Genomic DNA, 14,964 nt, shown 5'->3' with positions numbered 1-14,964 from the left:
CCAATTGAAATATTGGGCTTATGTAAACTCACATTGCTTAAGTTAATTTATTTAATACCTTTGTTCACTTCTAGCTCTCGGCGTCTTGGACACGCCCCTTAACGTGTCACATCACCATCAGCATGACATGTCATGGTAGAGGATCTATCGATCTGTATAATCTGAACTACTACTACTAAATGTGGCTAATTATGCCACTGTCTTTTGCACTGTTTACTTTTATCCATAAGGCTGGGCAGAAATGTCACTGCAATCAGTATATCACCTTTATTCTATTCTTCTCTCTGCTGAAAACAGGACTTGAGAACAGGACCCTTGGCACCGCCCCCTCCTGCTCAGCTGACTGCCGGAGGGGCGGGTCATGTGATCTCTGTATCTCTGTAGGTCCTTTACATCTCCATGATCACTACAGGAACGCTACTCTCCCCAGACGATCAGGGCAACCAGGGATTTATATTCTGTGAGCGCTAAACATCAGGTGGGCACTGTTACCATTTATACATGGTGAGGATATGGATTTTGGACATGAGTGCGTCTTAAACAAAACGACAGCACTTTGATCTCCATAGCAACAACTGACATAGGTACGCCCCTGTATAATGATGATTGGCTTACACCTAGACTCCCCCATTAAAGGTGGAGCTACAGGATTCCTATTTAAAGCTCAGGGAGCTGTGAGTTCAGTATGCTGTCAGTCCACCACCAGGGCTGACATGCCGCCGTTTTGTTTATTTGTTTGATTTCAGTTTTGCTTATTAAGGCTCTGACTTAGTGACCACCTTATTGAGGGACTAATATAGGTCTTTGAATCCTCTTTCCACTCTATTGAGGGACTATTATAGGTCTTAGGAATTTTCCTTGTAGGTCTAGAGCGAAAATTTATCAGATGGCTATCCAAAAGGCGGCTATTCTGGGCTGCTGTGAATATGCCATCTGATTATCCAGGGACCCGATTGCTAAAATTTTGCCCTCGGGATTCTCTTTGACTTAACGGCTAAAATTATTCTATCTTTCTGTACTCGGGACTATTATCCCTGAGAAATTATAACTTTCTCTCACATAAAGGGTAGAAATTTTTCTTACCTATACCCTACTCTTATTTCTACCATTGTAGTAGTAGGGTTTTCGTAGTCCTGTCAGTTCATTTATCTTATATGGCGACAATAATCTATCTAGTAATATAATTGTCACCAGTAGAAATGACAGTTCTACTCTGATTGATCCCTCTATATCCAGTGTGTCATTTATTTGACAATACTGGACATTTTGAGGCTTCATCAATTTTTTATTTTTGTACCACTATCCGATTTCTGACTGGGAGTCATTAAACCAGTAAAGTACCATTTTTTGCGTATTGAAACCCCTGATGAACCCACGTTGTGGGAGAAACGCGTTGGGTTACGCTTACAATTTTTAGTGGTCCGGCATAGCTTATTTTCTCGATGTGAACGACGTATACATCACCGAACCTGTTCTCTGGATTTTGGGTCACGTTCTGTAACATCCAACTGTCGGACTTATGTCACTTTTTCATCTCCTGATTAGGTTGACGTGTATACAATAGATTCTGATAATCCTGTCAGATTCTGCAAAGAGACCGAATACACTAAATGGCTGAGTCATAACGATACTCAGACTGACCGGTCTATTACTGTTTATGAACAGTGGTATCAATACATTTTTATCGGTTCCATGGGTTTTCCTGGATCTAGATTTATGTGTGTATGTTCTTCCTTTTAGTAATTTCTTTAATAAAAGTTATATTTTATTATAAAAATTTTTTTTTGGTCAAGGGTCCACATAGTCAGTTCTTTCCAAACTAGTTGGACTTCACTGCCTCTGTTAAATAGGGGGCTCATAACTCATTTATTTCTCCACCAGCGGATCTGTCGGGGGGCTCATAACTCAATTATTGCTCCACCGGCGGATCTGTCCGGGGGCTCATAACTCATGTATCTCTCCACCAGCGGATCTGTCGGGGGGCTCATTGTTTTGCAGGATGAGTTGTATTTTTCAGTGGAAAAATCCGCACAACTCCGCCATCTTTGTGGGGGTCTTGTTTCTACGGCGTACACACTGCAGCAGAAACGACATGATATGTTTATTCTGTGGGTCGGTACGATTACTACGATACCAAACTTGGAGGTTTTTTCTTTTTTGCTGTACTAACTTTAACCCTTTCCAATCCTCTGTCTGGCGTCTTCCTAAATTCTGATTGAAGCTTGTACAGCTCCAATGTCAGAAGACGTCCGATAGGGTATTCTTACCGTCTATTGCCAGCCACTCCGCTGTCGGAGGCTCTCTGGCACACACACTGGCTTTAGCCAGCAGATGGCACCGTTGTATAACAGCAAAAAGAGAAAGCCTTTTAGGAAACCCTGAATCCAAAATTGGATTGGAAAGGGTTAACCCCTTAAGGACGCAGCACTTTTTTGTCCCCATTTTCATTCCCCCCCTCCCCCTTTTAAAAAAATTGTAACTCCTTTATTTATTCATCAACATCGCAGTGTGAGGGCTTGTTTTTTGCAGGACGAGTTGTATTTCACAATGGTACAATTTGATGTACTGAAAAACTTTAAAAACAATTCTAAGTGGAGTAAAATGAAAAACACCCGACATTCCGCCATCTTTCGATGCGTCTTGTTTTTATGGCGCACAAACTGCAACAAAAATGACCTGATAACTTTATTCTATGGGTCAGTACGATTACTACGATACCAAAGTTGTATAGTATTTTTTTTGCTGGACTACTTGTATTTTTTTTCAAAAACATTTCGTTTTTTAAAATTCTTTTCTGCCGCCATCCTCTGCACACAATAACTTTTTTTTTTTTCCGTCGACATAGTTATGTGAGGTCTCATTTTTTGCGAGATATCCTGTAGTTTACGTTGGTACCATTTTGGAATACATAGGACTTTTTGGACGTTCACCGTGCGCGGTAAATAATGCGCTACTTTGATAGACTGGAGTTTTACAGACTCAGTGATACCAAATATGTATTTTTCTTTTATGATATAGATTTATTTTTAATAGATATTAACTTTTTTTTTTTTACAATTAGTAAAATGTTATTGATCTTATATTCACTTTTTCTTTTAGCCCCCTAGGGGACCACAACTAGCGATGCTTTGATCGCTCCTGCAGTATGATGTAATGCCATACGGGGACGACTTGATAGGCAGTCTGCTAATTCAGTCCTTGGGCCTTTCACAAGGTCCCCAGCTGCTATGACACCCACACGGCTCCCTGCAATCTCATTGCAGGAGGCCGTACAGGACTCCCAAACATCGTTCGGGGGATTTAAATGCCGCTGATTGCAGCTATTGCCTGCGGGTGTCATCTGTAATAAACAGCCAGCGCCCACGCTATATGAAGAGAGGTCGCCCGACGATCTCTCTTCATACATACCCCGATGCTGCAGGATGTAAATGTACGTCCTGGAGCGTTAAGGGGTTAAAACATAAAATATCTTTGGAAAAAATGAAATTCTTTTCTGCCACTATCTGCTGGCAGCCAAAACTCTTTTTTAATTTTTCTGCCAGCGTACCTGTGTTGGGGCTCATTTGTTGCTGAAGGGCTTGTAGTTATTATTTGTATTATTTTGAAATGCATGCGGCTTTTAGATTGACTGTTTTTTAATACACTTCTTTTCTTGGATTCTGACGATTGTGTATTTTTTTTTCATGCTGCGTTCACCGTGTGGCATAAATAAGGCATGACTTTTATAGATGCAACATTTATGGATGCAGCGTTAACAAATATGTTTTTTTTTAATATTTAGATTCTTTCATTATAAAAATGGCAAAAGTTTTTTTTTTAACTTTTATATTTTTATTAATGTAAAAATCAGTTTAAGAAAGGTTTCTTTTCTTTTTTTAGTCCCCAAACTGGACATGAACTTGCGATGGTTTCATCGCTCCTGCAGTATAATGTAATACCATAGTACTACATTAGTGGGAAACAAAGGGAAAATTAACCAGCGCTCCGGTGCTTCGGAAAAAGACAAATAATGCAGGGGTATATATCAAAAAATGAAGTTTGGATGGTTATAAGTATTACTTACTTCGCAGGGGTGCTAATGATTAAGCACCCCTGGATCCAAGGTAGCAGGCAGAATTCAGAAGGTGCATACAGAAATTCTTTTTATTACGACGCGTTTCGGCCGTAATATCGGCCTTTCTCAAGGGGAAGAGTAGAGCGTGCGCGCTCCGCTGTCGGGGAAGAGTAGAGCGTGCGCGCTCCGCTGTCGGGGAAGAGTAGAGCGTGCGCGCTCCGCTGTCGGGGAAGAGTAGAGCGTGCGCGCTCCGCTGTCGGGGAAGAGTAGGGCGTGCGCGCTCCGCTGCCGGGGAAGAGTGGGGCGTGCGCGCTCCGCTGTCGGGGAAGAGTGGGGCGTGCGCGCTCCGCTGTCGGGGAAGAGTGGGGCGTACGCGCTCCGCTGTCGGGGAAGAGTGGGGCGTACGCGCTCCGCTGTCGGGGAAGAGTGGGGCGTGCGCGCTCCGCTGTCAGGGAAGAGTGGGGCGCGCGCGCTCCGCTGTCGGGGAAGGGTGGGGCGCGCGTGCTCCGCTGTCGGGGAAGGGTGGGGCGTGCGCGCTCCGCTGTCGGGGAAGGGTGGGGCGTGCGCGCTCCGCTGTCGGGGAAGGGTGGGGCGCGCGCGCTCCGCTGTCGGGGAAGGGTGGGGCGTGCGCGCTCCGCGGTCGGGGAAGAGTGGGGCGTGCGCGCTCCGCGGTCGGGGAAGGGTGGGGCGTGCGCGCTCCGCGGTCGGCGAAGAGTGGGGCGTGCGCGCTCCGCGGTCGGGGAAGAGTGGGGCGTGCGCGCTCCGCGGTCGGGGAAGGGTGGGGCGTGCGCGCTCCGCGGTCGGGGAAGGGTGGGGCGTGCGCGCTCCGTGGTCATGGGTGAGTGGGGCGTGCGCGCTCCGCTGTCGGGGAGGAGTGGAGCATGCTCGCTCCGCAGTCGTGGATGAGTAGTGCATGCGCCATAGACTCACATATGAACTTGGTTTGATATAAGCTGATACATCACCTCAGATCTGCGCTGTTGGCGGCAGCAGCATAGTCAGGCCGCTCTCACACATGTGTTATCCAAACACTATGTTCAAAACCGTGGCATTTAACTATTCAAATGAATTCTCCTGCATTTGACAGCGGTTTATAACGCACCCATCATTGTAAAGGGTGATGAGGTGCGTTAAGTGCGAAATCACAGGAAAAGAGAGCAGACGGTGTTGCGTTCGAGCGCTCGTCTGCAAAGCCCCATTGAAATCGGCGGAGCCGTTGTACCACGTTTTAAAAGCCGCAGTAAAAAGCGGGCTGTGTGAGAGCGGCCTCAGGAATAAGGAATAACAGACAAGATGTGACAAGCCAAGATGGGAGTGTAGTCAGGAAGGGTAACCTGTGGTGTTTTGTTGACCTGAGGATACCCTGAGTTATGGCCCTTCTACACAAAACCATAACACAGTTACGAAATGTTTTTTGATTTGTTGCACAGAGTAATTAATACGTTTCTGTAAAATTAAAACCTGCTGATTTCACTGGTAAAACGGAATAATAGCGGCTCGTCTCATTTTCAAGTCATTTAACCCCTTAGTGACCAAGCATTTTTTTCTTTTTAAAAATATCGTAACTCCTTTATTGATCCATCGCCGTTGCTGTATGAGGGCTTGTTTTTTGCAGGACGAGTTATATTTTTTAATGGTACCATATAATATACTGAAAACATTTTTAAACATTCAAAAGTGGAGTAAAATGAAGAAAAAAAACATGAAATTCCGCCATCTTTTGCTGTGTTTTGTTTCTACAGCCCACAAACTGCAACAAAAATGACACGATAATTTTATTCTATGGGTCAGTACGATTAGTACGATACCAAACTTATATAGTTTGTTGTTTTTTGGGTTTTTTTGCTGTACTACTTTTATTTTTTTTTAAAGACATTTTTTTTCATTACTTTTTGCCGCCATCTTCTGCGCACAATACCTTTTTTATTTTTCTGTCCACATAGTTGTGCAAGGGCTCATTTCTTGCGGGACGTCCTGTCGTTTGCGTTAGGACCATTTTAGAATACGTACGACTTTGTGATCACTTTTTATTGCATTTTTTTCTTGGACACAGAATGACCAAAGAAAAAAAACGCATCTTTGGCGTTCTTAATTTTTTCTTCGGATGACGTTCATTCTGCGGGGTAAATAATGCATTACTTTGATAGATCGGACTTTTACGGACACAGCAATACCAAATACAAATGTTTGTTTTATGATTTTGATTCTTTTATTTAGTCTAACCCATGACTGCTGCTTCTTTCCATACAAGAAGCAGTTGGTTCTTTGGCAACAAGCAGTAAAAATCTGAAAGCAGATGATGTTTGGTGTTTTGAAAGCCTCAGTTCTGCGGTGTTGGTGCAGTGGTGTTTTCTGGCCCGTCTACCATGTAGTCCATTGTTTCAGTACATTGGACTGTGTCTCAGAGAAGCCGGCCTCTCAGGGAAAGTTACTTTTGGGGTTTTCTTTGCATTTTCCTGGCAGCAGTGTGAGATCTCTCTTGCTTTTTCTAACTGGTAATACAAGACCCCATCATTCTTCCACTTCTTGATTAGAGTGCGGACAGGACCAGTCGGCATTTTCACATTTTTGGATCCATTTATATGTATAAAGGTAAAAGCCATCATTGACTGATTCACTGACTCGCCACTAATTCTCTAACTTCCCGATGTCGTACAAACATGAAATTTGGCAGGAGCATTCTTTAGGTCCTAAATAGGAAAAGTAAAGAAGTCGCAACTTGATTATTCAATGCTAAGTGCAAAAGTATTGGCACCCCTATGTAATGTAACTTCCTGGTGTCGTACAAACATAGGTCTTAAATAAGAAAATTAAAGAGGTCACAGCTTGAAAATTACCTAATCTAATTCTCTAACTTCCCAGTGTTGTGCAAACCTCAAAATTTTGCAACATCCATTCTTTTAGGTCCTAAATGGGAAAAGTAAAGGGGTCACAACTCGATTATTCAATGCTAACTGCAAAAGTAACTGCACTCTTATTTAATGTAACTTAATGTTGTACATGCGTGAAATTTGGTGCAAGCATTCTTTAAGTCCTAAATGAGGAGGGTGGGAAAGGGTAGGACATTCTACAGAGGGACATCGGTACATGCAGCCGGAGGAGAATCTAATGCTCCTCTATATGTATACATATTTTATTGCTCAGTTACTCTAAAGTAATCAGGCAAAGCTGGGTATATCAGCTAGTTGATTTATAAAGTTGAACTACTTTTGCTCCTTGGACTCTTTTCGGCACTTAACCAAGGTTTAGTAAGAGCAAACGGAGTGCAGCCTGGAAGAAAAGCACAAGGGTTTCTCCAGAGCAAAGGAACTCTACTTCATTGACACTTGTCTCCATATTCGTGTCTTCACAGTTGTCCTCATCCTCCAGATCCTGTCATCCGTCTCCTCAGTCTATGTGCGGAGAGGATCAGACATCACTGACTGCAGCATGAAATGTCCTCATACAAGAGATGTCCTGCAGCTGGACAGAGAATGTGGAGCTGAAGAGACCAAACTACTGGAGTTGTGGTGTGATAATAGTTGGTCCAATAATCACTTTGGCCCCAGACTCCACCTAAACACAAGCAGCGGGTGCTGGAGGCTGGCAGATGCCAGGAAGGATGACTCCTGCCTGTATGTTCTCTGGCGTCACAACAGTTCGGGGGGCTTGCGGCGCTCTACAGCCATCACTGTACTAGGTAAGAACTGGTGGATCACAGGAGACATTTCTCTATTGTCCTTTATGGGCAATCTGAATTCTGTCCTGTAATAGAAGGCGATAACACAGGATCAGTAGTCACTGGTGACTGTATATGGGGAGGGGGCTGCAGATCACATGACTGATGGTCTGTATAGGGGGAATATACTGGGGTCTGATAATGACAGCAGAGCTAGCACTCTATACAGCACCTAGATTCATGTCCATGCTGATGTCACATTACTGATGGTCACCGACCTTCTCCTGATACTTCCAGATCCAGTTCTCATCTCCAACATAACCAGTAACTCCAGCCGGCTCGGTCAGGACATTGCTGTGAGCGTCCAGTTCTCTGGAGAGGAGGCGGCTGTGACCTGGGAGGTGGATGGGGGGTCTCTCCCCCACAGATACCAGCTGATAGATGATAGTAGGATGCTGATTATCCCGAGTGCCCAGAGAGAAGATGGAGGGAGGAGACTCCATGTCCGAATCACAAACCCAGTCAGTGAGGAAACATGGGAATACCTGCTGGGGATTACAGGTAAGAGGGTATTACTGGGTATTATACTGTCCTCAGACCTTCTATACCCCATGTAGTGGAGATTACAGGTAAGAGGGTGTTACTGGGTATTATACTGTCCTCACACCTTCTATACCCCATGTAGTGGAGATTACAGGTAAAAGGGTATTACTAGGTATTATACTGACCTCACACCTTCTATACCCCATGTACTGGAGATCACAGGTAAGAGGGAATTAATGGAGTATTATACAGACCTCACACCTTCTATACCCCATGTACTGGAGATTACCGATAAGAGGGTATTACTGGGTATTATACTGACCTCACACCTTCTATACCCCATGTACTGGAGATTACAGGTAAGAGGGAATTAGTGGAGTATTATACAGACCTCACACCTTCTATACCCCATGTAGTGGAGATTACAGGTAAGAGGGTATTACTGGGTATTATACTGACCTCACACCTTCTATACCACATGTACTGGAGATTACAGGTAAGAGGGTATTACTGGGTATTATACTGACCTCACACCTTCTATACCCCATGTACTAGAGATTACAGGTAAGAGGGTGTTACTGGGTATTATACTGACCTCACACCTTCTATACCCCATGTACTGGAGATTACAGGTAAGAGGGTATTACTGAGTATTTTACTGTTCTCACACCTTCTATACCCCATGTACTGGAGATCACAGGTAAGAGGGAATTAATGGAGTATTATACAGACCTCACACCTTCTATACCCCATGTACTGGAGATTACAGGTAAGGAGTATTACTGGGTATTATACTGACCTCACACCTTATATACCCCATATACTGGAGATTACAGGTAAGAGGGTATTACTGGCTATTATACTGACCTCTCGCCTTCTATACCCCATGTAGTGGAGATTATAGGTAAGAGGGTATTACTGGGTATTATACTGACCTCACACCTTCTATACCCCATGTACTGTAGATTGCAGGTAAGTGGATATTACTGGGTATTATACTGACCTCACACCTTCCATACCCCATGTAGTGGAGATTACAGGTAAGAGGGTATTACTGGGTATTTTACTGTCCTCACACTTTCCATACCCCATGTACTGGAGATTACAGGTAAGAGGGTATTACTGAGGTATTATACGGATCTCACACCTTCTATACCCCATGTACTGGAGATTACAGGTAAGAGGGTATTACTGGGTATCATACTGACCTCACACCTTCTATACCCCATGTAGTGGAGATTACAGGTAAAAGGGTATTACTGGGTATTATACTGACCTCACACCTTCTATACCCCATGTACTAGAGATTACAGGTAAGAGGGTATTACTGGGTATTATACTGACATCACACCTTCTACACCCCATGTAGTGGAGATTACAGGTATGGGAGTATTACTGGGTGTTCTAGAGACTTCTCACCTTCTATACCCCATGTACTGGAGAGTACAGGTAAGAGAGTATTACTGGGTATTATACTGACCTCACACCTTCTATACCCCATGAACAGGAGATTACAGGTAAGAGGGTATTACTGGGTATTATACTGACCTCACACCTTCTACACCCCATGTAGTGGAGATTACAGGTATGGGAGTATTACTGAGTGTTCTAAAGACTTCTCACCTTCTATACCCTAGGGGAAATACAAATGAATGCAAATACAGATGAAAAGATGATTAAATATGGATGCATCTGTATTTTAATTACTTTTTATAAACTTTACTGGGCATATTACAATTGTAAAATGGATTAAGTGCATACTGTGCACTGTAGTGTTTTGTTTTTTCCTTCAAATACGTGTATTTGATAAATAGATTTTCATTAGCTTCTTTTTACAATCTGCGCACTACAAACCAAATATGGATTTAAAATCTGCTCATCTGAAAGGGTTCATAGTATTCTGGCTTCTGTAATGTGTTGCTGGTTATAGCGTAAGTTTTGTGCGTTTAAATCCAGTATTCCTTGTATGCTTGTATTATCTTGTTCCTAGGCTACTTTGGTTTCTTATCAGTGAGGTTTTGCTCTTGTATTTCTAGTCCAGCTCTTGTTACTTAGAGCTTGGTCACACCTGCGCTATGGAGTTCATTCTCCTGTTCCATCATAGAGAAAACTTATTCCCTGGACAAAACAGATCTGTCCTATGACAGAATCAAATGGACCTCATTGGCTCTATTGTTGTCCGTTTGGCTTCCATTATGCCCTCCTGCATTTTACAAGTTATGCTATTTCATTCTGCATTTTAACAGAAATCTGCGATGGGGGTTCTAAACAGAACCTCCTACACAGGTGTAAATGAAGCTTTAGGCCCAATGCCCATGGACGGATTATGGCTGCGGAATTTGCGGCCAGACACTTGCTGCGAATCCCACAGCAATGTCTGCCCATAGCCATGCTGTGGTAAAAGATTCTCCCATGCCCACGAGCGGAAATCAACTGCAATTTTCCACTCGCGGGGGAGAGTCGCAGCATGTTCTATTCTGTTTGGAAAATCGCACAGATGGCTACCATTGCAGTCAATTGAAACCATCTGTCCTACGATATTCCGTACAGTGGGAGTATCGTGGTAAATCGCATCGCCTCCCAGTGCCGAAGCGTCCTGCACTGCGCATACGCACCGGCTTGCTGGCCGGGATGCTTGCGGCCTATCTGAAAAAGGTGATGGGATCTCTGGGCGGCGCCAGGTCTGATTCCGCTGCGATATTATGCTGTCGGAATCCGACCCGGCCGTGGGCATGAGCCCTTAGCCTGGTAATTTGCTGTTTGCTCTTCCCTGTTGGTAAATGTCTTTTTTCTACTTGTGTTCTTCTCCGTTTGGTTTTCTTGCCTCTGGGTCCTAGTTTCCTCTCATTGATTGTTAGGGTCAGTGTATCATGTAGAGTTTCCATTAGGATGTCTGGTGTTAGGGTCAGCACAAGAATAGATTAGGGTAAGACTCAGGGAATGATAGAGTTGGGGTACTTGTACATGGAAGACTGTTGGGGGCTTTAGTGTTTGCCAGCCATCCCGACAACTATCCCTCCTGTGTTTTCACATATCCATTCGCTGTGAACCTGCAGTCCCTCAAAGATGGCTGCCTGTTCACACTGAGCAAAGAGTTACACATTAGTCACTTTGTTTCAGTGAGCTGTAATGAATTGACTAGTGACTAATGAGTGATTTCTCACTTTGTACCCTGTTGGGTCCCGCTCTTACATGGGACGTCTGTCGGTCAAAATTGCTTATTTGAGCATTTTTTTACCTATAGCCGGCCTGCGTACACGTCCCCTTAGGGCTCATTCACAAGGGTGTAAATAGGCACCGTAATATGCAGTGAATAAAACCCATTGATTTCCATTTATTCACATCTGCGTGATTTTCAGTTTCATGACAGAATACGCCGCATGTCCTGTTTGGTCTGTATTACGGACTGAAATAGGCTATTGAAGTGAATGGAAATGTACAAGTGTGATGATACATGGTGTAGCAGTGCAGGGAAAACACCGCAGGCCACGACCAAACCGCTGAGCGTCGTCTTTTTATTCAGGCTTGCATAATGTAATAGAAAAACACTGGCATTCTACAGATAATGGAAATGATAAGGAAAGTCCTCTTTAAATCAACAGTCCAGCAAGATCAAACATTCAAGTCTCTGGTTTCACAGCCATGTTGCTAGGCAATGGCACGGATCGTCAATTGCGGATGGGCTGTGGGTCGGACAGCCTCCATTGACTTAAACAGAGGCCGTCCACACAGAGTCCGCTTGTGGAATATGCAATTCGCTTCTACGATTGTGAAGGAAAATTTTTAACCTAGCTTTCACTGCATGTGATTTGCTGCGGATCCTCTGTGTGGACGCCGACCACTGATTCCACTATAGGAATCTCTTCATGTGAGGCCGCCATAAGAGGGTATTATAGAGACTTCACACCTTCCATCCCCCATATACTACAGAGTAAGGTGAGAGGGGTATTACTGGGGTATTACAGAGACCTCACACCTTCCATCCCCCATATACTACAGAGTAAGGGAAGAGAGTATTACTGGGGTATTACAGAGACCTCACACCTTCCATCCCCCATATACTGCAGAGTAAGGTAAGAGGATATTACTGGGGTATTACAGAGACCTCACACCTTCCATCCCCCATATACTGCAGAGTAAGGTAAGAGGATATTACTGGGGTATTATAGAGACCTCACACCTTCCATTCCTCATATACTACAGAGTAAAGTAAGAGGGGTATTACTGGGGTATTACAGAGACCTCACACCTTCCATCCCCCATATACTGCAGAGTAAGGTAAGAGGGTATTACAGAGACCTCACACCTTCCATCCCCCATATACTGCAGAGTAAGGTTAGAGGGTATTACTGGGGTATTACAGAGACCTCACACCTTCCATCTCCCATATACTACAGAGTAAGGTAAGAGGGTATTACTGGGGTATTCTAGAGACATCACACCTTCCATCTTCCATATACTACAGAGTAAGGTACGGGGGTATTACTGGGATATTAAAGAGACCTCACACCATCCATCCCCATATACTACAGAGTAAGGTAAGAGGGGTATTACTGGGGTATTATAGAGACCTCACACCTTCCATCTCCCATATACTACAGAGTAAGGTAAGAGGGTATTACTGGGGTATTACAGAGACCTCACACCTTCCATCCCCATATACTGCAGAGTAAGGTTAGAGGGTATTACTGGGGTATTACAGAGACCTCACACCTTCCATCCTCCATATACTACAGAGTAAGGTGAGAGGGGTATTACTGGGGTATTACAGAGACCTCACACCTTCCATCCCCCATATACTACAGAGTAAGGTAAGAGGGTATTACTGGGGTATTACAGAGACCTCATACCTTCCATCCCCCATATACTACAGAGTAAGGTAAGGGGGTATTACTGGGGTATTACAGAGACCTCATACCTTCCATCCCCCATATACTACAGAGTAAGGTAAAAGTGTATTACTGGGTATTACAGAGACCTCACACCTTCCATCCCCCGTATACTACAGAGTAAGGTAAGAGAGGTATTACTGGGGTATTACAGAGACCTCACACCTTCCATCCCACATATACTGCAGAGTAAGGTAAGAGGGTATTCCTGGGGTATTACAGAGACCTCACACCTTCCACCCCCCATATACTACAGAGTAAGGTGAGAGGGTATTACTTGGGTATTACAGAGACCTCACACCTTCCACCCCCCATATACTACAGAGTAAGGTGAGAGGGGTATTACTGGGGTATTACAGAGATATTACCTCGTCTGATGTATCGTTCAGTTTTTAAGCATGCTTAAACTGAACCACTGCACAATTGTCATTCAGTTTCTGTATACCTTTACACGGTACAGGGTTTTGAAAGATTGATCATCCCGTGTAAAAGGGTCTTTAGGGTGATTATACAGAGGGGTGCAGATGCTCAGCAGATCGTCAGTGATTATTGTTCCCATGCTTTTATACAAGAATGATCATTCCTAATAAATGGAGGCAGAATGGGCTGTGGATGGTTCCAGCCCGCCTTCATTCATAGTAATCGGGTGTTGTTCATAAATTAATAACTTGCTGTTTACACGGGTCAATCTGTCCAGTTTTTATACATGCAGAAGTTGAATGATGAATGAGTTTATAGTTCAGCCTAAATGCATTCACAACTGAACGATGAATGATAATAGTAAAAGGGCCCCCAGTCATCTTAGACTCTGCTACATCTGTCGCAGCACTGGGGTCTCGTTCTGCTGCCCCTCGTTGATGCTGCAGGCGCGGCGCTCGTTGCATTTGTTGTCCTGAGTATAAATTTGGTTTGCAGTTTTCAGTTTAGTGACAGTCTGGTCCTGCCCGCTCCTCGCTCCGGGCCCAAGATGGCAAGCACAATAATCCACCAGTATTATATATTATACAGTGCCATGAATTCCTGGTGCTGTACATATGACAACAGGGGGTTAATACATTACATATGATAAACAGGGACAGTGTACATGATACAGTGGGAGAGGATGCTGCCAGGTGGGCATACAGCCTACAAGACGGATGAAGGAGACGGTTGGGGAGGGTAGAAGCTGCTCACATTATGGTGGCTGCAGGGTTACTGGATCTCGTAGACTGTTCTGAAGAGGAAGGTTTTCAGATTCTTCTTGAAGAGAGAGCCTGATGTGTTGAGGTAGCGAATTCCAGAGTATGGGGGAAGCATGGGAGAAATCCTGGAGACAATGGTGTGATGAACAGATTAGAGGAGAGCAGAGAAGGAGATCTTACAAGGACCTGTTATATATAATGTAGTATCCCGGAGCAAAGACTGGTACATCATACATTATTATATGGATATTATAGCACACCTATATGCATTATATAATCACCCAGACTATAAACTGATACATTTTATATTATTAAATGGATATTATATACACTGTTTAACACACAAACATTTAAGTACCGTATATACTCAAGTATTAGCCGACCCAAGTATAAGCCGAGTCAATAAGTTTTACCACAAAAAACTGGTAAAACGTATACTCGAGTGTATACTGTGTCCCCGGCGCAATGGTCTTCCCGGCGGTGCGGCAAGCTGCTTGAGAATTCTTGCTGCTGTCATCTCCCTGCTCGGCTTTGACTCCCCCGCTGTCAGCGCTGTGTAAGTAAGTGCTGTGATTGGATTGAGCGCCAGCCAATCACGGCCGGTGCTCAATAAACCGATGACAGCCATTCAGTGATGTC

At 44.0% G+C, this 14,964-nt stretch overlaps 1 protein-coding gene across 5 annotated transcripts in view; it reads left to right on the top strand.

Annotated features, from left to right (window-relative positions):
- Positions 1–14,964, top strand: part of LOC136625232 (uncharacterized) — a 71,618-nt gene that overhangs the window by 14,199 nt on the left and 42,455 nt on the right. For all 5 annotated transcript variants that reach the window (XM_066599273.1, XM_066599276.1, XM_066599272.1 and 2 more), the window contains exons 2-3: positions 7,407–7,733; positions 8,010–8,273. In XM_066599273.1, coding sequence (XP_066455370.1) covers positions 7,407–7,733; positions 8,010–8,273 — 591 coding nt within the window. The remainder of the gene's footprint in view (positions 1–7,406; positions 7,734–8,009; positions 8,274–14,964) is intronic.

The sequence above is a fragment of the Eleutherodactylus coqui genome, chromosome 4 (genome assembly GCF_035609145.1).
Source record: "Eleutherodactylus coqui strain aEleCoq1 chromosome 4, aEleCoq1.hap1, whole genome shotgun sequence".
Taxonomy (NCBI): Eukaryota; Metazoa; Chordata; class Amphibia; order Anura; family Eleutherodactylidae; genus Eleutherodactylus; species Eleutherodactylus coqui.
The sequence above is the reverse complement of the archived record's forward strand: the minus strand, read 5'-3'. Positions and strand labels throughout refer to the sequence as shown.